The 24,181-nt window shown below is 44.4% G+C and overlaps 1 protein-coding gene across 2 annotated transcripts in view; it reads right to left on the bottom strand.

The window, feature by feature from the left end:
- The window catches only part of LOC140205485 (cytochrome P450 3A24-like), a 75,503-nt gene that overhangs the window by 33,186 nt on the left and 18,136 nt on the right, over positions 1-24,181 (bottom strand). The window contains exons 4-11 of one of the 2 annotated variants that reach the window (XM_072273096.1): positions 23,070-23,166; positions 21,782-21,834; positions 19,675-19,788; positions 17,481-17,569; positions 13,574-13,722; positions 11,396-11,526; positions 4,061-4,142; positions 2,335-2,498 (exon numbers count right to left, since the gene is read on the bottom strand). In XM_072273096.1, coding sequence (XP_072129197.1) covers positions 2,335-2,498; positions 4,061-4,142; positions 11,396-11,526; positions 13,574-13,722; positions 17,481-17,569; positions 19,675-19,788; positions 21,782-21,811 — 759 coding nt within the window. In that variant the 5' untranslated portion in view covers positions 21,812-21,834; positions 23,070-23,166. Of the gene's footprint in view, positions 1-2,334; positions 2,499-4,060; positions 4,143-11,395; positions 11,527-13,573; positions 13,723-17,480; positions 17,570-19,079; positions 19,122-19,674; positions 19,789-21,781; positions 21,835-23,069; positions 23,167-24,181 lie in introns of those variants that run through there. The other variant, XM_072273097.1, reaches the window with a different exon arrangement.

Genomic DNA, 24,181 nt, shown 5'->3' on the forward strand with positions numbered 1-24,181 from the left:
AGCTGACAGCTGATAGATGAGACCAGCTGAAGGGGAGGTGGGTTGGGGAAGGGGGAATGAGGCAACAAGCTGGGAAGTGCGAGGTAGTAAAAGTAAAGGGCTGAAGGAGGAGGAGTTTGCTAGGGGAGGACAGTGGACCAGGGGAGAAAGGGAAGGAGGAGGGGTCCCAGAGGGAGCTGATGGGCAGGTGAGGGGAAGAGGAGTGGTAAGAGCAGAATCACAAATGGAATAAGAGAGCAGAGGGAGAGGAAGAGGAAAAGCTGGATCTGCTATCCCTCGTTCATGGTTCCTCCCCCTCATTCTATGTATTAGGGTGTAAATAGTCTCCACACAGTTCCAAGTGATCATTTGAAACTTCCAATCACATTGTATGCAGGAAAGCATTCAGGAGATACCAGTAAGCCCTAACCCCTGCACCCACACTCTCCAGCAACACACTCCCAGTCTACACTAACTCTCTCCATTACACTAATACACCCCACTGTCCTACACCAAAACACACCGAACACTCTCCAGCAACACACGCCCAGTCTACACCAACCAACATCTCTCTCCGTTACACTAATACACCCCATTATCCTACACCAAAACACACCGAACACTCTCCAGCAACACACACTCTCAGTCTACACCAACCAACAGATGGGTCCTTCCAACCCTCTGAGCCATGCTCTCCCAGCAACCCCACAACCCTAATTGACTCTAAACTAATCATGGGACAATTTACAATAACCAATTAACCAACCTGGATGTCTTTAGACTGTGGGAGGAAACTGGAGCACCTGGGGAAACCTATGCATTCCATGGGGAGGACGTACAGAGGCTCTTACAGAACGGTGCTGGAGTTAAACTCCAAACTCTGGAACACCCGGAGTTTTAATAGTGTCTGGCTAACCACTACTCTACAGTGGCACCTTCCTTGTAGGCAGCCACGAAACAAAAAAAAAACACAATGGAATCCACGAAAAACCCCAGACATAGACCGACAAACATTCGATGAGTGAAAAAAGAACAAATCGTGCAAAATAGTAAAATAGTAAATAAACTATACGCAGAACATGAAGCGCAGAGTCTGCGAAATTGAGTCCACAGCCAGTTCAGTGCTGAGGTGAGTAAGACTCACAGTAGTGAGCACCCCATGTCTTAGTCTCACCCCACTATCCTACACCAATACGCATCAACCGCTGTACCACCAATGTGCATTGACAACCAATACACACTCGCATTCTACACCAACTCTACTCTACCCTAACACACCTCTACCTTGACTACTTTACATGAACATACACCAACAGCCTTCTACTCTGCACTAACACACCCCTCTATATGCTACACCTAAACACATCAACTACTCTACACCAACACACAGTACGCAGGAATGAGCATAATGTTTTACAGCATCACGATCACCGATCGGCGTTCCATTCTGCCTTTGTCTGTAAGGAGATTCTGCGTGAGAATCTTTAGTCATTGGAGAGATGGAGGATGAGAGGAGGCATGATAGAGGTATACAAGGTATTAAGAGGAATAGACAGAGTGGATAGCCAGCACCTCTTCCCCAGGCACCACTGCTCAATACAAGAGGACATGGCTTTAAGGTAAGGGGTGGGAAGTTCAAGGGGGATATTAGAGGAAGGTTTTTCACTCAGAGAGTGGTTGGTGTGTGGAATGCACTGCCTGAGTCAGTGGTGGAGGCAGATACACTAGTGAAATTTAAGAGACTACTAGACAGGTATATGGAGGAATTTAAGGTGGGGGGTTATATGGGAGGCAGGGTTTGAGGGTCGGCACAACATTGTGCAGTACTATTCTATGTTCTATGTGACTGCATGGATTTCCCTCAGGTGCTCCGCTTTCCTCCCACATTCCAAAGACACCGAGTCAGGGTTAGAGCTACTGCTGTGGGAATGTTATGTTGACACCAGAAAGTGTGGCGACACTTGCTGGCACAATCCTCGGACCGTGTTGATGGTTGACACAAAACAGCCCCTTTCACTGTATGAAAAATAAATCTAATTCTTATCCTACTCACATCCTTCACCAGCAATCCTCTTCTCTACACTAACACACTTCACTATCTCTCTCTCTCTCTCACACACACACACACACACACACACACACACAAACACACATTGCAAAAGTTGAAACTCCCAGCAGGTCGAACAGCACCTGTGGATACAGAAACAGAAGTAGCGGCTCAGATCAATGATCTTTCATCATAGAAGCTCATCAACCTGAGACGCAAATTCTGTTTCTCTCTCCACAGACTCAGACTCTGCTTGATCTACTGACCATTTCCAGGTGTAAAATATCAGCAACAAATCCTGATGATACCTTTTGTCTCTCAGTGGTTAGGATTTCCTGATGAAGACGGCATTGCACACCTGGATATCTGGCTAGCAGGTACATTGCAAATTCCAGCGTGAAAGTGGTTGCCTTGTAGGCTGAGAGGAGGAACTTCAGGATTTGGGCAACAACTTCACTCTCACTCAGCTTGGCTACAAAAACGATGAATGAAGAATGTCAAAGTCAAGTTCATTGTCTTGTGCACAATTACATGGCTGCTCAGGTGCAAAAAAACTTTCTTGCAGCAGCATCACAGGCACAAGGAAGAAAGCAGAGACAGAGAGAAGATGAAAAGACAATAAAATCTGTAAATCCAAAGCAACACAATAAAATGCTGGAGGAACTCAGCAAGTCAGGCAGCATTGATGGAAAGGAGTAAACAGTTGATTATTCGGCCCAAGACCCTTCTTCAGAACTGAGAGGGAAGGGGGAGATGCCTGAACTAAAAGGTAGGGGGAGGGGAAAGAGGTTAGATAGAAGGTGATAGGTGAAGCCAGGTGGGTGGGAAAGGTCAAGGGCTGGAGAGGAAGGAATCTGATAAGTGAGCAAGAGTGGACGATAAGAGAAAGGAGAGGAGGAGGGGACACAAGGCCAAGTAATAGGCAGGTGAGAAGAAGTAAAATGTTAGAGTGGGAAATGGGGCTGAGGGGAGTTTTGTTCACCGGAAGGAGAAATCAATATTCATACCATCAGGTTGGAGGGTATCAAGTTGGAATATAAGGAGTTGCTCCTCCATCCTGACACAAAAGGAGGCTATGGATCAACACGATGGAACAGGAATAGGAATGAGAATTAAAATGTTTGGCCACCAGGAAGTGGCGCTTGAGGAGAAAAGTGCGGAGATGCTAGATGATGTGGTCCACCAATTTACGACGGGTCTCACTGAAGTAGATGAGGCCACATTGGGAGCAGCAGACACAATAGATAATGGAAGATGAAAAGATTTTGAAATCATATAATACCCTACACAACCAGTGGATACAAAGAAATAACAGACAGAAAGAAGTGGTGGTGGTGGTGGGGGATGACAGAGAGATGGAGATATATATATATATATATATATATATATATAGAGAGAGAGAGAGAGAGAGAGAGAAGAGGAGAGGAGAGGAGGAGGAGAGAGAGAGAGAGAGAGAAGTGGAAAGAGAAAGGTGTAGAGAAAGGGAGAGGGAAACAGAGAGACAGAAAAGGACAGACAGGTGGGGGGAGAGAGAAGGAGAAAGGAAAGAGATAGAGAGGGATATAAGATAGAAGAGGAGAGAAAGGGAAAGAATGGTGAAGACAGAGAGAGGCGAGAAGGTTGAGGAGCGGAATTTCATCTGGGATGTTAGCTTGGATTCTGTGTAAGTTTGGAGTGATATCCAAATGAAATATTCTGACTCAGAAACAATTTATACATAACTTTCTGAACTCTAGCTTTGTGGGGGCGTACTATATTGGCACTGGAATGTGTGGCGACACCTGCGGCTACCCCAGCATGTCCTTAGGTTGTGTTGGCTGTTAATGTAAATGACACATTTCACTGCATGTTTCAATGTACCTATGAGAAATCAATGAGCCTGATCATACGTGTAAGAAGCAGCATGCACTCAAATTTGTCCATTATGGATTGTGTTAAACATATCTGACAAGAGACGTAGACAACTGTAAAACTCCCCAGGACCAGGGACACACACTTGCACCCACAGTACATACATTGAGATCAGTTACTCACTATGTCCTGCTGGCTGTTTCCTTCCTGTGTCTGTCTTGGCCTCTGCATGTTCCAGCAGGTAATGAAGGATGCCGATTTCTTCCTGAGGGAACCATTTAAAGACTGTAAGACTTTATGGAGAGATTGCCCTGATAGAATGGAGACCCATTTAGAGACCTTATGGGAACCATCTAGACCTGGCAGTGAGGTCCAGCTTCGATCTACTGTTGATGGTCCTTACTTCCAAATAATGAAAAGAAACAAATGTGTGGGGAATGAGACTGTGTATGGGGTACCTCTATCAATCTACCTGCCAGACCTCACCTCGAGGGTCCTGCAGCTATAGAACAATTTCCATTTATATAGTGCCTTTATTGCAACAAAACATCCCTTGCTGCCTCGTGAGAGTAAGTCAAAATTTGACTCTGATCCACATATTAAGCCAGGTAACCTAAATCTCAGTTAGTGAGGGCGGCTTTAAGAAATGCCAGAAAAAGTGCCATTCCTGATTAAGAATCTCAGCCTGAATCAAAGTTCAAAGTAAATTTATTTGTGTGTGTGTATGTCTGTGTGTGTCACCATATAAAACCCTGATATTCATTTCCTTGCAAGCATACCCAATAAATTCATAATAGAATAATGATCACAATGGAATCAATGATAGACCACACCAGTGTTCAACCATTGTACAAAAGACAACGAATGGTGCAGATAGAAAAAGAAAGAAAGAAAAACAATAACAAGTAAATTAGCAATAAATATCGAGAACATGAGTTGAAAAGTCCTTGAAAGTGAGTCCATAGGTTTTGGGAATAGTCCAGTGATGAAGCAAAGTGAAGTTCAGTGAAGTTAACCCCTTCAGTTCAAGAGCCTGATGGTTGAGGGATAATAGCTGTTCCTGAACCTGGTGGTGTGTGTCCTAAGGCTTCTGTACCTCCTTCCTGATGACAGCAGTGAGGAAAGAGCATAATCTGGGTGGTGAGGGGTCCCTGATGAAGGATGCTGCTCTCCTGCGACAATGCTCTGTGTAGATGTGCTCAGTGGTGGGGAGGGCTTTACCAGTGACGGACTAGGATGTATCCACTACTTTTTGTAGGATTTTCCATTCAAGCGCATTGGTGTTTCCATGACAGGCTGAGATGCAATCATTCAAAATACTCTACACTACACAACTGTAGGAGTTTGTCAAAGTTTTAGATGCCATGCCGAAACTTCGCAAACTCCTCAGGAAGAAGAGGCGCTGCTGAACTTTTTTCATAATTGCACTTACATGCTGGGCCCAGGAAAGGCCCTCGGGAATGATAACAGCAAGGAGTTTAAAGTTTGCTGGCTTTAACACCAAAGAATTTAAATGGTCAATTGTTTATTCTCATCTGTAGACGCGGCCTGACTTCAGATTCAGACTTACTTGTTTAAAGCACCGATGAGAAAAAGCTTTTTAGCCAGAGTGAGGTGAACCTGTGGGATTCTTTGTCACAGGTGGCTGTGCAGGCCAAATCATTAAGTATATTTAAAGTGTAGGTTGATAGGTTCTTGATTAATAAGGGTGTCAAAGGTTACAGGGAGAAGGCTGGAGAATGCGGCTGAGAGGGATGATGGATTAACGGAACGGACTCAATGGGCCAAATAGCCTAATTCTGTTCCCACGTCTATTGTCATGTGGTCTTCTTTATCACATGTATATCAAATTGTACAGTGTGGCAACACACACAAAATGCTGGAGGAACTCAGCAGGCCAGGCAGCATATGTGGAAAAGAATTCAGGAGTTCAGTCGATGTTTCAGGCCAAGACCCTCCAGCAGGACTGGAGAAAGTGAGATGAGGAGTCAGGGTTAGAAAGTAAGGGGAGGGGAGGGAGAAACACAAAGTGATAGGTGAAATGGGAGGGGTCAGGTGTGAAGTAAAGAACTGGGAAGTTGATTGGTGAACGAGATACAGAGCTGGGGAAGGGGGTATCTAATAGGAGAGAAAAGAAGTCCATGGAAGAAAGGAAAGGGGGAGGATCACCAGAGGGAAGCCGAAACTCGCCATCAAACCCACAGATAAGGAGGGTGCTGTAGTAGTCTGGCATACTGATCTCTACCTTGCTGAGGCCCAGTGACAACTGTCTGACACCTCCTCTTACTTACCCCTCAAACAGGATCCTACTAGAGAACACCAGGCCACTGTTTCCCACACCATCACCAACCTTATGAGTTCTGGGGATCTCCCATGCACAGCCGCCAACCTCATAGTTCCCTCACACAGCACCTCCCATTTCTACCTCCTACCCAAACTCCACTGTGTCTGGGCAGCTTTCAACCTGATGGCATGAACGTCGATTTCTCAAACTTCCAGTAATGGCCCCCCTTTCACCATTCCCCATCCCCTTTTCCCTCTCTCACCTCATTTCCTTGCCTCCCATCACCTCCCTCTGGAGCTTCTCCCCCTTTTCTTTCTTCCATGGCCTCCTGCCTTCTCTTACTAGATTTCCGCCTCTTCAGCCCTGTATCTCTTTCACCAATCAACTTCCCAGCTCTTTATTTCATCCCTCCCAGTTTCACCTATCACCTTGTGTTTCTCCTTCCCCTCCCCCCACCTTCTAACTCTGATTTCTCATCTCTTTTTCTCCAGTCCTGCCGAAAGGTTTCACCCCAAAATGTCAACTGTAGTCTTTTCCATAGATGCTGCCTAGCCTGCTGAGTTCCTCCAGCATTTTGTGTGTGTTCCTTGGATTTCCAGCATCTGCAAATTTTCTCGTTTGTGAGTGAAATGTGTCATTTGTGTTAACAACCAACAAAACCTCAGGATGTGCTGGGGGCAGCCCGCAGATATTGCCACACACACAGCGCCAACATAGCATGCCCACAATCTGTACAGAACATAAACAGCAGCAACAAGAACAAAAACACAACAACAACAAACAAGTCTCACCACACACACACACACACACACACACACACACACACACACACACACACACACACACACGCACACACCTCCAACCCTAGGGTAGGCCATCTGCTGACTCCAGCAGAGGATTTGAAACATTAGGCCTTCAACTTCCCCAGTAGACTTGCAGAATCGTAGACCCAAGGCTCCAGTCATTAGGCCTCAACTTTTCGATTTCTGACCAACCTTCGGGCTTCAGTCTTTGGCGTCAATCCCAGGACTTGATGAAAACTAGGAATGCAGGCCCTGATGACCAGAACCCTGACACTAGGCCTCGAACTCCGGACTCTCCGATGACCAGAACCCTGAACATTAGCCCTCAAACTGCAGTCTCGCCAATTACAAGGACCCCAAACAATAGGCCCTGAACTCTGGTCTCACCAATTCCTGTACTTCAGGGCTGACTGGCCCTTGTGCCTCCTGTACGCACAGACCTCCGATCCAGACACCCGTTGATGAGTTGCTGAATTCCACCAGCATTTTGTGTGTGTTGCCCAAGAATTCCAGCATCTGCTGAATCTCTTGTGTTTACAAAAAGATTTCAGCAGAGATTCCAGAATTTAGGGCATTTACAGTTAGAAGTCCCCCTACTGGTGAAGTCAGAATATTTAAGGTTCAAGTGTCAATTGCATCATTCCATCTACACATTAAACAATAATTCATTCAGCAATTGGCACATGGAGTCTGCCATGGATGTCATCTACAGGAAAAACATTGCAGTCGCTTGCCAAGCCTACTCCATCATCAACTCACAAGCTCCAGTCATCTTAAATGAGAGCAGCAGGTGCAAGGGTGTGTGCTTACCCCTGCTCTACTCATTTTACACTTATGCCTGTGAGGATAAGCACAACATCCATGCCATAAGTTTGCTGACGACACCATTGTTGTTGGCCAATTCAAAGGTGGTGACGAATCAGCATATTGGAGGGAGATAGAAAATTTGATGAACACAACAACAGCCTCTTACTCAATGTCAGCAAGACCAAGGAGCTGACTGTTGACTCCAGGAGGAGGAAACCAGAGGTCCATGAGCCGGTCCTCATCAGGGATCGGAGGTGGAGGGGGTCAGCAACTTCAAATTCCTCAGTGTTATAATTTCAGAGGAACTGTCCTGCACCCGACACGCAAGAAAGCACAGCAGCACCTCTATCTCCTTAGGAGTTTGCGGGAGATTTGGCATGACATCTAAAACTCTGACAAATTTCTATAGGTGTGTAGTGGAGAGTGTATTGAATGGCTTTATCACAGCCTGGTATGGAAACACTAAACCTTTAATGGAAAATCCTATAAAATTAGTGAATACAGCCCAGGTCATGCTCTCTTCTTTCTGCTGCCATCAGAAAAAAGGTACAGGAGCCTCAGGACCCATACCACCAGGTTCAGAAACAGTTATTACTTTTCAACCATCAGGCTCTTGAACTACAGGTGCTAAGATCACTCAGCTTCACAACTTCACCTGCCCCATCACTGAGCTGTTTCCACAATCTATGGACTCACTTTCAAGGCTCTTTGACTTACGTTCTTGATAATATTGCTTTTTTTCCTTTTGTATTTGGTTGTCTGCCCTATTGGTGTGGTCTTTTATTGATCCAATGCTGGTTATTGGATTTATTGAGTATGCCCGTAAGAAAATGAATCTCAGGTTTGTATACCATGACACATATGTATTTTGATAATAAATTTGAACTCATCATCCTGCCTTGGGAAACAACTGCCAGTCATCATTGTCACCAAATCTAAATGCTGAAATTCCCTCCTGATGGTGCTGTTGAAGAACCTTCACCTGAAGGACGAGTGGTTCAAGAAGGCACTCACCACCTTCTCAAGGAAAAATTGAAATAGTTCATTTCCCAAGAATGAAAAATAAAACTGATAATGGTAATCTTCATGGATTAGAATGTGGATATGACCAAAAAAAACAAAGTCTTTATGGTGAGAGGAGCAGCCATGTGGTGGTCAGCAGGAGCAATGATCATTTCTCACTCTCAAGAGGAGCTCAATAAGAGGAATAGCAATGCAGATTTTACAGGGCTTAAGTTTGCCACCAAATTAAAGTTTTCGACCTTGACTGATTGGTTACAGATGTGGGGATTCACATGTACTGTGGTGAAGTACCTTGAGGGGTTGATCAGGGCTGGAATTAGCCCCTGCCTGAACAAGGAGCTGGACACACTGTAACTTGCCAAATGGATAAAAATGTCCACAGATGTACGTATGGTGGAGGGCATTCTGATTGGTACATCATTGCCTGGTATACAGACTCAAATGCACAGAATCAAGAAAATCTGTTGAAGGCTACAGACACGACTACCTGCATCATGGGCACTAGCTTTCCCAAGGACAACTTCCAAAGACAGTGGTGCAAGAAGGCATCATGAATGACCCTCACCATCCAATACATGCCCTCTCGTGATTTCTACCATTAGAGTGCAGATACAGAAGCCCTCAACGTTTTAGGAACAGCTTCTTCCCATTCACCATCATATTTCTGAATGGTCCATGAACCCATGAACACTATCTCAATATTTTGCTCTCATTGTGTACTATTTATTATCAATTTCTTATTCTAACTTACAGTAATTTTTATGTACCCCTACTACAAAACAGCAAAATGTCACAACATACACTCAGTGCCTCCTGTATCTAATAAAGTGGACACTGATGTATGTTCATGATCTTCTGCTGCTGTAGCCCATCCACTTGAAGGTTCATCGTGCTGTGTGTTCAGAAATGCTCTTCTGCACACCACTGTCACTTCCTGTTAGCTTGGAATAGTCTGGCAATTCTCCACAGATCTCTCTCATTAACAAGGCATTTCTGCATACAAAACTCTTGAGGCTCTTGTGCATGAAAATCGCAGGAGATCAGCAGTTTCTGAGATACTCAAACCACCCTGTCTGGCACCAACAATCAATCCACAGTCAAAGTCACTTGGATCACATTCTGATGTTTGGTCTGAACAAACCTTGAGCGACAACTGAACCACTTGGCCATGCTTTTATGCTGCCAAGTGATTGATCAATTAGATATAGAATTAGAATTAGAATTTATTTACATCCGTCCCACAAAATGAGGGAATAAAAATCTTTATGTTATGACTCTGATGCAATGTACAGACATGTGAATTTGGAAGTCTAATAGCTTGTAGAAAGAAGCTGTCCCATAGACTGTTGGTCCTGGCTTTAATGCTGCAGTAGCATTTTCCAGATGGAAGCAGCTGAAACAGTTTATGGTCGGGGTGACTAGCAACCCCAATGATCTTCCAGGCCTTCTTTCTGCACCTGCTGCTATAGATGTCCTCAATGAAGGGAAGTTCACATCCACAGCTGCGCTGGGCTGTCTGTATCACTCTCTACAGTGCCCAGCGATCAAGGTTGGTGCAGTTCCTGTACCAGGCGGTGATGCAGCCAGTCAGGATGCTCTCAGTGACGCCACTGTAGAAGGTCTTGAGGACTTGGGGGCCCGTGCTGAACTTCTTCAGTCGCCTGAGGTGGAAGAGACACTGTTGTGCTTTTTTTGCCACAAAGCTGGTGTGTACAGTCCAGATAAGATCATCAGTGACGTGTATACTGAGGAACTTGAAACTTCTCACCCTCTCAACTGCAGACTCATTGTTGTTGTTCAGGGAAAGCCTGTCTCTATTCCTCCTGCAATCCACAATCAGCTCTTTTGTTCTTGAACACTGAGGGAGAAGTTGTTATCCTGGCACCACTGTGTCAGGGTGTCAACCTCTCTTCTGTAGGCTGTCTCATTACCACTAGAAATAAGGTATATTTGCATTGACAAGCAGGTGTACAGGAGATACCTAATAAAGTGACCACTGAGTATATGTCCAAGTTCAAGCTCAAGTTTATTGTCATCTGACTGTACATATATACAACCAAATGAAACAACGTACTTTGGATCACAGTCACCCTCAATACATATATTACACAGCACATAAAACAAAATATCAGTTCATAAAATATAATTCAAAATGCACACAAACTGCACAGCACAGGTAAAGAGTAAACAATAAGCAGCTCGCTGTCCTAGTGATGGGACCTTGGTGGTGGCAGGGTACTTGTTAGTCTCACAGCCTGGGGAACAAGCTGTTACCCAGTCTGGCAGTCCTGGTCCTGACACTCCTGTACCTCCCTCCTGACGATAGTGGGTAGTTATGTCAGTAACCAGATTCTGGTTCTGTTTCTGCTTCTAATGAATTATATCTCCAGAAACGAGGAAAGAATACTGTTGGACAAAGTTATTCATTCATTTATTTATTATTATTAACCAGTAGCTTCTCTAGCAACAGGGTAACAGTAAACACAAGGCCAGCCCTGTCTCCTTCTCGAGCAGGAAATATGAAGTCACTTGGCAGCAGCCAAACAGTTAAGGAAATGGGGGTTGGGGGGTGGAATTAGTACAGTGGGGATATAGTCTTACCTTTGACTCTGTGTTCTGTTCCCATCTCATTTGGGCCTGGTGGACCAACTTGGTGAAGTAACTGACTGCCTCCTTCCAATAAAAGTAGAACTTCAGCTTCCAAAAGAGAGGCTTCAGAACAGGGAATATCACTGGGAAGGAGAGGTGGGAATTCAGAGGTTGTTATTTTCCCATCCTGAGCTCTGATGATGACTTAAGATACACTCCAGTACCTACATATACTGAGACCAAATACCAAATACTAGATGCAGGGAGCAGATACCAAAAGACCCAGCCACTAACCACAACTGTCACTTACTCTTGCCCACACTGCACCAGAATATGTAGCTTCTACAGTCACCTGAGAACCACCAATAGACAACCCTTTAGGAGAACATTATACTCAAAGTTTCAAAGTACACTTATTATCAAAGAATGTATAAATTATACAACCTTGAGATTTGTTTGCTTACAGGCTGTCGCAAAGCAAGGAACCTGAAAAAACCCAAATAAAAAAATAAGACCAACCACCACCCCTCCCACCCCAGTGCCCAGAGAAAAAGAGGGAGAGAAAAAACAAACCAAATCATGCAAACAATAAAAGTGAGCGAGAAAGAGCATTTTAAACGAAACAGAGTCCTTAGCTCCAGCTCCCCGGAGTAGGCACAAAGCCTTGGTGTTCAGTTCATCATATTAGTGGGGTAAAATCGCTGCAAAGTTCACAGACATGAGGCACTGCAGCCAGGGACAGTCTCACATCCTTAGTGTTTTAGAGAGAGAAGCCCCCAGACTATTTGGGCTGGCATTTAAGTTTTCCAAACCTTGCATTAGGACCCGGGCCCCCTCCGCCGGAGAATTGCTCCGGGCCTAGATTTTGCTGCCGAAAGAGCTGTTCTCAACCTCTCCAAATGTTTCGGGATTTAGATTGTCCAAACAGCGTACTGTACCTTGCATTAGGACCTGACCCTCTCTGCCATGGAGTCATTCTGGACCTAGATTTTGCTGCTGAAGGAGCTGTTCACAACCTCTCCAAATCGACTCCACTCGAGTGAACACACTACCATTATTACAGAGTGCATTGCTTCCCACAGCTCCACACTTCAATGTCAGGCAAGGCTCTTGTGCTCCATGCTCTGGAGTGAGAGCCAAATCCCAGAAAGTCGCAAGGCCCACCCAGTAACGTGATTGTCTTATGGGTTGGTAATGCATAGAACAGACCAGTGGTCTGAAGGGAAACAAAAATTCGGTGGATTAAATCTGGATCCAAAAGCAATCGACCTGACCCTAAACAGTGACTGTCTGTATCCCTCTATGGATGCTGCCTGACCTGTGGAGTTCCTCCGGCACTCTGTGTGTTGTTCCAATTCTAGCATCTGCAGTCTGTTGTCTCAAAACAAATCACTGTAGGTTACAGTAAAATATCTGTATTTGGTAACTATGAGCTGCTGGCTTGTTATAAAGAACCCATCAGGATGTATCTTAGCCGGACTGACCTGCATGAGAGTCATATCTAGCAGCTGTGTGGCTAGCAATGACTACCCTCTCAGATCTACACTACAAGGTCCTCAGCCATTTAAGAAGGCCACCTACCAAAGGGGCAGTAAATCCCACGAGTGGCCATGCCCTCTACTCATGACTAGCATTAGGGAGGAAAACCCACACACAATGTTTTCAGAACAGCTCCTTCCGCTCTGCCATCAGATTACTGACCCGTCCGTGAACACCACCTCATTATTCTGCCTTTGACCTATATAGGTATTGATCTTTTGTAAGTTATAGTAACATTTCTGTATCTTGCACTACAGTGCCACTGTAATCGATATACCACGCCCCCACCCCAGAGTGTCACTATATATTAAGGATGAAAGGTGAATGGTTATGGGAAATTGAGAGGGATCTTCTTCACTCAGAGGGTGGTGAGAGTGTGGAACGAACTGCCAGCGGAAGTGGTGGATGCGGGTTTGATTGCAACATTTGAAAGAAGTTTCAATAGGGTCATGGAAAATAGTGATATGGAGGGCTACAATCTAGGAGAAGGTTGATGGGACCAGGGCCATAACAGTTTGGCATGGACTAGATGGGCCAAAGAGCCTGTTTCTGTGTTGGAGTGCTCTATGACTCTACCACATTGATCCAACATCAAATAGACACCGTGGTTTGTTACTTAGCAACTAGCTACTCACTGTATACGTTACTCACATGTAGTGGAGATGATGGAGTATCTGTTGTAGGCCTGAAGGAGGAGGTTCCAGTTATTAATGAATATATCACTCCTTAAGTCCTTCTTGGTTATGTCCAGGTTGAACACTGACATCATAAGGGCACTTTGAGTGTACTGGGCAAATAACCTTGAAGTAAAGAATCCAAACATCAAAGGTCCCGGGAGATTAACACTGACTGCCTACCCATGCCTTCACAAAGAAAATGGACTCCAGCTACTGCATATGGAGAGGGTTTCCAATAGAAGGGGAGTCTAGAACCAGAGGGCACAACCTCAGACAGAAGTATGTCCATTTAGAATAGGAATGAGGAGAGATTTCTTTAGCCAGAGGGTGTGAATCTGTAGAATTCATTATCAAAGATGGCTGTGGAGGCCAAGTCATTGGGCAGACATCCCACCCTGCAAAAACTCATTTCAGGGAGGTATTACCACCATTTCAGGGAGGTAGCACCCCCGCCCCCTGCAACCCCATCTCCCCCCCACCCACCCCCAGGTCAACCTCCAAGGGTGCATGTATACAGGAACATTTGATTATGAAAGAACACAACAATTTATTTGATCACATATTGAAACTATTTACACACACACACATATATATATATCACAGATTTTACTTTGGACATCTTCCCCCAGAATTCATCAACTGGCAAACTTAGTTTGGCACCAGTCCTTTAAGGTTAGTTGAGACATAATCCAGGACTTCCAAGTGGAGCTGTTCTCTTGCATCTGCCTTGATCACATTTGGAAATCTCCCTACCAAAGTCAAAATCTGATCTGGATTCACCTCATCTTGGCTCTCTGTATTGACCACTGACAGTTTTTTCAAGATTTGGTCTCTCATTGGGAACTTCTCCAAGATGTTTTGAAAGCACCTGACATAGAATGCTCTGGCATCTTTGTCTTGTAAGGGGGGGATCTCTTGTGATTCCTCACTTAGCAACTGCCTCCTTGCCAGGTAACCAGTAAAAAGCTGTTCATCTGGGCAGTGAATTTCAGGGTTGCTCACATCTATCTCCTGAATGTTCTGTTCTCTCAATACCTTTGGCTCAATAAGTCTGCTAGCTATGTCATGCAGAAGCTCTTCTGTACTCTGATCCAATTTGAAGAGGATAGGTGCCTTGTTTTGAAAAGTCAAATTGAATTTGTCAAAACATTGTGTGACATTATGGAGAAAGCATGTATATATTTTCATTTGGGAGTCTTTCAGCCTCTTCTGAATATGAGATGACTTCTGATTCTCACTCTTTGACTCAAAATATGAAATAAAGGCTGGCCATTGGTGAAGCAGATGGTCCAAACATTTTGCTTAAGAAAGCCAGTGTGTAGAACAATGCTTTTTTACTCTCTGCTGGGTAACATTGCTGAACTCTTGAAACTATTTTAGGTCTTCTCTTCGTTTGGAACTTTTCTCACAGTAGTAGTAGATGTCACTGAGCAGTTCTTCAGGTGACATTGAGAGCTCCTTAGCAGCAGTTTTGGCACAAATGTTGACCAGGTGACTTGGACAGCCAACGCTGTAAATATGAGGGGCCTGTGCTTTCACTCTTGATTAAATAGAGTTATTTTTGCCAATCATCACATTGCAGTTGTCACTGCTAAATCCTACACAATTAGACCATTTGTCATGCCTTTGTCATGCATGGATGATGCAATGCAGTTGAATGTTTTCAGTTTTGGCATCATTGCGCACTGGCATGTCTACAAATCCAATTGTTACCTAATCCTGTGTTTCATTCCAGTACCTGGCTAAAATGGCATATTCCTTCTCACACATGATATCGTTGCTTTCATCAACCACAGTACTGTCTGGCCTTTTTTCTGTTCGGATGAACTTCTACAGATCCTCTGAACATTCAGGTTCCAGTGCCGTGTTCACAGTTGCTGCTGTCTTGGATGATGAGCAGGCAGAGTTTTTTGCTATTTCTGTACTTATCTTATCAATAGACAATAGGTGCAGGAGTAGGCCATTCAGCCCTTCGAGCCAGCACCGCCATTCACTGTGATCATGGCTGATCATCCACAATCAGTACCCCGTTCCTGCCTTCTCCCCATATCCCTTCACTCCGCTATCTTTATCATGGAGTCATTTTTTTTATTCCATTACAACTTTAAGCACGTCTACAGGGAGTCTGGCCTCATCACGTAGGACATCAATAGAGTGGCTCCTTAGCAGCTAGCCAGCCAGTTTAAATAACGTTAACTATGCTAATGAACAATGACACCTGTTAAACTCACCTCAACATGTCTTTTACAGTCATCTGGGCAATAGAAAAGTCACTATTGCAAGCAGTGCGGTGAGCAACACTGTCATTATTTTTGACCCCTATTAGGCAGGGGTACACTTTAGTGTAGTCTGGGGTGAAATGCGTTTTATATATTTTTTTGAAACACTGCCATGGTGGTGCAGGACATGAAACTGAACTGATGGAGAGACAGAGGTCAACTGTAAAGCCCGCCCACAGAGAAAATTGATAGGTCTACTTAGCACAAAGAGAGACCAATCAGGACGCCCGCTCCCGCTCTCGCTCCTGCTGTCGCTCTCAAAAAAATCAATTTCCGGGATATTGTATATAATTTGCGGGTGTCGGGGAGCTTCCATCAATATGCGGGACACTCCCGGAACTTCCGGGAGAGGTGAGGTGTCTGCATTGGGTATATTTAAAGTGGGGGTTGAAAGGTTCTGGATTAGTAATGGCATCAAAGTTTATAGGGAGAAGGCAGAATAATGGGGTTGAGAGGAAAAATAAATCAGCCATGGTTAAATGGCCAAGCAGACTTGATGGGCAAATGGCCTAATTTTGCTTCTATGTCTTATGTTCATGGGTAAGAAATTTAGAGGGGATCTGGGGAAGAATTTTTTTCATCTAATTGTGGTTGGAATTTGGAATGATCTGTCAGGTTATTGACCTGATAGAGGTGCCTCATGTGAGACATAGATAGGGTGAATGAACACACACTTTCTCGCTAAGGAAAAGGAATCAGAACTAGAGAGCATAGGTTAAAGGTGGAAGGGGAAGGATTTAAAAGGTACCCCAGGGGCAACTTCTTCACACAGAGAGCAGTGGGAGTATGGGTCAAATTGCCAGGAGTGGATACAATTATAAGATACTTGGACAACACTTGAATAGGAAAGGTTTAGAGTTGTGGGTCAAACGCAGGCAAACAAAGGCATGGATGAGTTGGACCAAAGGGCTTGTTTTTGCACAGGTGACCTCTACAGCCTCCTGTGGACCCACTAATGGATAATCCCTTAGAAGAACAATCATTCCAATTAAGTGAATTCACAGTACTACTATAAATCTATAACCCTGACTTCTTACACTTCGGGAAAGATTTTAACCCAACTCAGTCAGCTGACATGTTCCTATGCCAAAGAAGAATTTCAGGATTGTACACTTCGATAATAAATGAACTTTTGACCTTTGCCCTTTGATGGATTGGTTGGTGAGTTTACTCCTCATGACTTAAATCATTGTATCATTGTAGGCCTATGAAATGACTCACACTGAGAGGATAGACAGCCAGAATCCTTCTCCCAAGAGAGAAATGTCAAGATATAGGGCACATGGTTTTAAGGTGAGGGTGTGGGAAGTTTAAAAGAGATGTGCGGGCAATTTTTTTTGCAGAAGACTGGTGGGTGCCTGGAATGCACTGAAGGATGGTGGAAGAAGTCAATATGATAATGGTATTAAAGAGGTTTTTGGACAGGCAGATAATATGCAGGATATGGATCATATGCAGGCAGAGGAGATACAGTTTAATTTGGCATTGTGTTCAGCACAAATATGATGGACTGAAACGTCTGTTCCTACTTTATGTTTTATGTAATGTAGTGATCCTGTCAAGCCAACAGTAAAGCAAGGCCCAGCAGTGAACTGTACTCACTCTCTCACCACAACAGTCTTGCCCTCTCGGTGGAATTTTCCAAATTCATCAACAAGATCGTTAGCGCTTGGAACTACAATAGGGAACATCTGAAAAACAAAGAGCCACCCAAAAGGTGAGAACACCTGCATTTATATAGCACCAGTCTTCAGTCTGTCCTTAAGTGTCAAATAAAAACAAAATCAGCCTTCTCTCCATGGACTCTGGCCACGCTTCTCACTGCCAGTATAATCAAAGACCCCATCCACCCTGGACGTTCTCCCTTCTCTCTTCCATCAGGTACAAGGTAAAAAAAAGTTTGAAAGCACATCAGATCACTGACATGTTGTGAAAGTTGTTGTTTTGCAGCAGCAGTACAATGCAATATACAAAAAACTATAAATCATAATAAGAAATATATATATATATAAAACCTCAACAAAAAACTATAAATCACAATAAGATATATATAAAACCTCAATTAAATAAGCTGTACAAAAAGTGAGGTAGTGTTCATGGGTTCATTGTCCATTTAGAAATCTGACAGTGGAAGGGAGGAAGCTGTTCCTAAAATGTTTAGTGAAGGTCTTCAGGCTCCTGTAGCTCCACTCTGTTGAGAAGAGAGCATATCCTAGATGATGGGGGTCCTTAACAATGAATGCCACCTTTTTTGAGGCATTGTCTTTGAGAATGTCCTCAGTGTCAGGGAGACAAATGCCGATGATGGACCTGCCTGTTTGCAATGTTCTGCAGCTTTTCTGATGCTGGGTACTGGCCCCTCCACAACAGACAGTGATGCAACCAGTAGGATGCACTTCTCAGTACATCTGTAGAAATTTCCTAGAGTCTTTGGTGACATACAGTACCAAGTCTCTTCAAACTCCCAATGAAATATTGCTGCTGTCATGCCTTCTTTGTAATTGCGTCAATCTGTTGAGCCAGAAATAGATTTTCAGAGATGTTGAAATTGAATCTGCTCACCCTTTCCACTGCTGATCTCTCAGTGAGGACTGGTGCGTTTTCCCTCAACTTTCTCTTCCTGAAGTCGACAATCTTACTAATGTTGAGTGCAAGGTGTTGGTTGTGATACCACTCAACCAGCTGATCTATCTCACTCATAACCATCTGAGATTCTGCCAACAACAGCTGTGTCACCGATGGCATTTGAGCTGTGCTTAGCCACACAGTCGTGGGGGCAGAGAAAGCCAAGCAAAAGGCCATGCAGGCATCCTTGAGGGAAGTTGGTGTTGATTGCCAGTAAAGAGGAGATGTTCCCGATCTGCATTGACTGTGGTTGCCCAATGAGGAAGTCAAGGATTCAGTTGCAGGGGGAGGTACAGAGACCCAGGATTTGAAGCTTGTTGATTAGTACTGAGGGGATGATCTTGTGAGACACTGAACTGTAATCAATAACCAACAGCCTGGTGTAGGTATTGCTGTTGCCCAGATGGTCTAAGTACAAGTGGAGAGCCAGTGAGATTACATCCACTATAGACCAACAGCTTCTATCCCGCCATTAAAAGAGTATTGAATATGGACTCTTGACCTCACAATGATGGACTCTTGACCTCACAATCTACCTCGTTGAGGTCCTGCAGCTCATTGTCTACCTGCACTGACCTTTTCGGGAACTGTAACACTTCATGTTGCATCTCCTTATTGCTTTCCCCTTGATAAACCAATGTGATGAATTGATCTGTATCATCTGAAATGATCGGCATATAAAGCAAAGTTTTTCACTGTACTTGTGACAATAAGGTAGATGTCTGTATTTAAGGTAAACATTGACAGTTTCTTGTTTGGGAAGGGGCTTATGGGATACGGAGAGAAGAGAGATCATCTATGATTGAATAATGGAGCAGACTCAGTAGGCAAATGGTTATTTTTATTCAGGAATACTGTGCAGTAACTTTCAGCCTAATAAACTCGTGCTGCCCAATTACACTCATGTGACCAATTAATCTGCTAACACGTACATCTTTGAAAAGCAGGAGGAAACCAAATCACCCAAAGGAAACCCACATGGTCATGGGGGAATATATAAACTGCGGCAGGAATTGAACCCATTGTCACTACCGTAGGCATTGTGCTAACCACTACGCTATCGTTCTACCTTCTATTTCCATGATGCTCTAATTACACGTGGCTGAGAGGATAATGGATGCAGAGAGGAAGGAGCCACAATTGGGAGGGATGGAGGAAGGTGACACAAGACCTGTTTTAGTTGCACAGCCCCGAAGGCTGGAGAAAGGACCTGGTGCAGTCTCTGCTGCTCGTTCTCATCTGCCTGGAAGAAACTCTCACAGAATGGATACTGTGATCGGTGCCCCTGGGGAAATATGAAAAATAAATGAGGCTGGTACGTGTGCTACCTGTGACTCAGCAGGCCAGCAAGATCACCACTCATAATGTCAATGTCAAAAATAGAACCTTTCATAACCTCAGAATATCACAAAATCCTTTAGACCCAACAAAGTGCTGGTAATGATATTAGCACAGAGTGATAGAGAAACAGGTCTTTCCACACTCCGCGTCCTTGAAGACTGGCCAGGATCTGTCTATACTGATCCCACTGACCGAATCCTGGTGAACGGTCTCAGCCTTAATAGCAAACAAGAGAAAATCTGCAGATGCTAGAAATCCAAGCAACACACACAAAGCGCTGGAGGAACTCAGCTGTCCAGGAAAAGAGTACAGTTGATGTTTTGGGCTGAAACTCTTCAGCGGGATTGGAGAAAAAGAGCTGAGGAGTAGATTTAAAAGCTAGGGGAAGGGAGAGAGAAACACAAGGTGAAACCTGGAGGGGGAGGGATGAAGTAAAGAGCTGGCAAGTTGATCGGTGAAAGAGACGGAAGGCCATGGAAGAAAGAAAAGGTGGGAGGAGCACCAGAGGGAGACAATGGGTGGACAAGGAAATAAATTGAGAGAGGGAAAAAGGAATGGGAAACGGTGAAATGGGGGAGGGGTGGGAGGCTTTACTGGAAGTTAGATCAATCAAAGTTCATGCCATCAGGTTGGAGGCTACCCGAACAGGATATAAGATGTCGTTCCTCCAACCTAAGTGTGGCCTCATCACGACAGTGGAGGAGCCCACGGGTGGACTATGGTCAGAATGAGAATGGGAAGTGGAATTAAAATGGGTGGCCACTAGGTGGATTTTGACTGGCTGCGGTCAGATTGAGATTGCATTGAGGTGGTCAGGGTGGGTTTTCATTGGCTGTGATCAGTTTGGGTTTAGATTGGCTGTGCTCAGATGGAGGTTGGACTGGCTGCACTCAGGGTGGAGGCTGGATTTGCTGTGGTCAGGGTGAGTTTGGATTGGCTGTGGTCAGGATGGATTTTCATTGGCTGTGGTCAGGTGGAGGTTGGATTGGCTGTGGTCAGGTTGAGGCTGGTTTGGCTGCGGTCAGGTGGAGGTTTGACTGGCTGTGACCAGTTAGGTTTGGATTGGTTGCTGTCAAGTTTGATTGAGATTGGCCGGGATCAGGTTTGATTTGGATTGGTTGGCATCACGTTGGATCAGGTTTGAATTTTACACTTAACTTGATCATTTTTAAGAAACCCCACAAACCATTCTTGGAATTTCTAAATTCACTCCTTACCTCTTGGAAATCAATAAATACTTCTGCTCACCACACAGGGATGACAAATGTTCTAGGATCAGGAAAGGGAACTTATTGTAGGAAGGGCAGCGGGGGAACACTGCCAAGAGTCTAAGACAATCATGGAACACATTAAGAGTGCTAGCATACCCTAATGTTGGTGAAAATTTTACATTTTTCTTCAATAAACACCCTGTGGATAATTTCAGTATCGGTGATCATGAGGAATGCTTCACGTCCAAGGAACAACCTGCAGGGTGTTTTTGAACATAAAGGAAAACAGGTTAATCACGGAAGTTAGATTCCCAGGAAACAAGTGAGTGAGAGGATATCTTGGATAGAGAGAAGTGGCACAATCAGATCAACTATATCATATTAGATGGCAGAGCAGGCTCGATGGGCCAGGTGACCTACTTCTTTTCCCAAATCAGTCTAATTGTGGCCAGGAGAATGGGGTTGAGAGGGATAAAAAGTCAGCCATGATGGAATAGCAGAGCACACTTTATGGGCCGAATGGCCTAAATATGCTTATTTATGGTCCTTGTGCTCTGAGATTAATGCTATTACTTTTCCCAAAACTCTGTCAAAGTGCTTCACTACCTTCAAGACTTCATCTGCAATTAGATTCCAACTTTCTAATGCAGACTGAGTTCTGTGTGTCTCCTGTTATCTTCCCACTGTCGGTGAGGCACTCATGTTAAATAAGTAAAATTGCCTTACCCCCAGATATTCCCATAGGTGTTGTAGCATTCCAGGTCAACAACATGAATATCCTAGAGAAATGGAGAAGAGTCATAGATCATATAGCACAGAGCAATATTGCTCTCCCCATCACTGAATATATCCTACATGGAGAGGTTGACAAGAAAGCAGCATCCATCATCAAGGACCCCTACCACCTAGGCCATGCTCATTTCTCAGTGCTTGCCAACCCACACCACCAGGATCTGGAACAGTTATTATCCTTCAACCAACAGGCTCCTGAACCCTTGTGGACAACTTCACTCATCACACCTATGAACTGATTCTACATCCTACAGACTCACTTTCAAGGACTCTACAACTCATGTTCTCAGTATTGTTTATTTTTCTTATTATTTAGCCTATTTGTCTTATTTTCAACATTGGCTGTCAGTCAGCCTTAGATTATGTATAGTTTTTCATAAATTCTTTATTTCCTTTATTTTCCTGTAAATGCCTGGAAGACAATTAATCTCAAGGTGATATTCTTGTGATATATGTACTTTGATAATAAATTTAGTTTGACTTTAAAACAGACCCTTCTGCCCATCTAGTCTCTGCAGCCTGCTTTATTTATAATGGCCACTTTATTTTTAACTGTAACTTAGAATAATATTTTATATCTTGTACTGTACTGGTGTCACAAAATAGCAAATTTCATGACCCACTGTATGTCAATGATAATAAACCTGAGTTCTGATTCTAACTCTTGACAGGAGAGACAGCCTTTCACTCCCTCCATGTGCACACACAGAGATTTTTTATCAGTGTAGAAAGCACTCAGACATCTCCATCCAGCGGCTCCCTACTGCTCTCAAAATATCCACGGGGGGAGCTCAGCAGGGTGAGCAATATCTGAAGCAGAAAAAGAAATGTCCACGTTGTGGGTCAAAACCCTGCATCAGGACTGAGAGGAGAGCAGAGACACAAGATGGTCAGTACAAAAAGAGAAGCAGAGGTGAGACATGTCAGAGAGGTGACTTAGTGTCCCACCACTCCCCATCTCCACTTTGCCCCTTTCCACCCTCGCTCCAGATGCAAGGTTTCTGTTCCTCCCCTCCCCACAGATGCTGCTCGACCTGCTGAGTTTCTCCAGCAGATTGTGCTCCAAATACAGATCTCTGTGTCTCCAACCCCTCTCAGCTTTGACACTCCCTGTGAGGTAAAACTACACAATGATAGCCCTCTTACTGTCTCAAGGATAAATGCTTCCACCCCAAGGCTCCTGGCTATGTCTGAGGCATCCCTTTGGTGCTGGGTCCCTCACCTTTCGGTAGATGTACGGGATCGATCCAAGGAACAGAGTCGGTGAAGGTCCAGGAATACACAGCTCCTTAAATGTGCTGTAAGGCCAGGTGGCGTATCTGTTACAGGAGGGAGGGAGGAAGGAGACACTTTGCATTAATGTCTCACCAGCCACTTTAGAAGTCAAAGTCAAGTTTACTGACATATGCATAGATTCACGCATGCACAGCTGCAATGGAAAAGAATCACAGCAGCACAGGGCCACAGCATCAGGTACACAACACACGTGAAATGCTGGAGGAACTCAGCAAGTTAAGCAGTAACTATGGAGGGAAATAAACAGTCAACATTTCAGGCCAGACAGCATCTTTAGAAAAGATCAATAAAAAAAGATTGAACAGAGAAAAGAGTAAACCGTCTACAGTTCGTGCTGAGAACTTACATTAGGATTGGAAAAAAGATAAGAAGTCAGGACAAAAAGGTGGGGGGAGGGGAGGAAGAAGTACAAGGCAGTAGGTGATAGGTGAAACTGGGAGAGGGGAGGAGTGAAGGAAACAGTTGGGAAGTTAATTGATGAAAAAGGTAAAGGGCTGGAGAAGGGGGAATCTGATAGGAAAGGACAGAAGCCATGGAAGAAAGAGAAGGGGGAGGAGCACCAAAGGGAGGTGATAGGCAGATAAGAAGATAAGGTGAGAGAGGGAAATGGGAATGGGGGAATAGTGAAGAAAGTGGAGGGGCATTTACCAGAATTTCAAGAAATCAATCTTCATGCCATCCGGTTGGAGGCTACACAGATGGAATAGAGGGTGTTGCTCCTCCAACCTGAGTGTGGTCTCATCGTGACAGTAGAGGAGGCCATGGACTGACATGTCAGAATGGGAATGGGAAGCAGAATTGAAGTGGGTGGCCATTGGGAGATCCCACTTTTTCTGGCAGATGGAACATAGGTGCTCGGCAAAGCAATCCACGTCGGATCTCTCCGTTATACAGTACAGGAGGCCACACCAGGAGCACTGGACACAGAAGGTGATCCCAATAGGCTCACGAGTGAAGTGTCACCTCACCTGGAAGGACTGTTTAGGGCCCTAAATGGTAGTGAGGGAGGAGGTGTATGGGCAGGTGTAGCACTTGTTC

This window comes from Mobula birostris, chromosome 11 (genome assembly GCF_030028105.1).
Source record: "Mobula birostris isolate sMobBir1 chromosome 11, sMobBir1.hap1, whole genome shotgun sequence".
Taxonomy (NCBI): Eukaryota; Metazoa; Chordata; class Chondrichthyes; order Myliobatiformes; family Myliobatidae; genus Mobula; species Mobula birostris.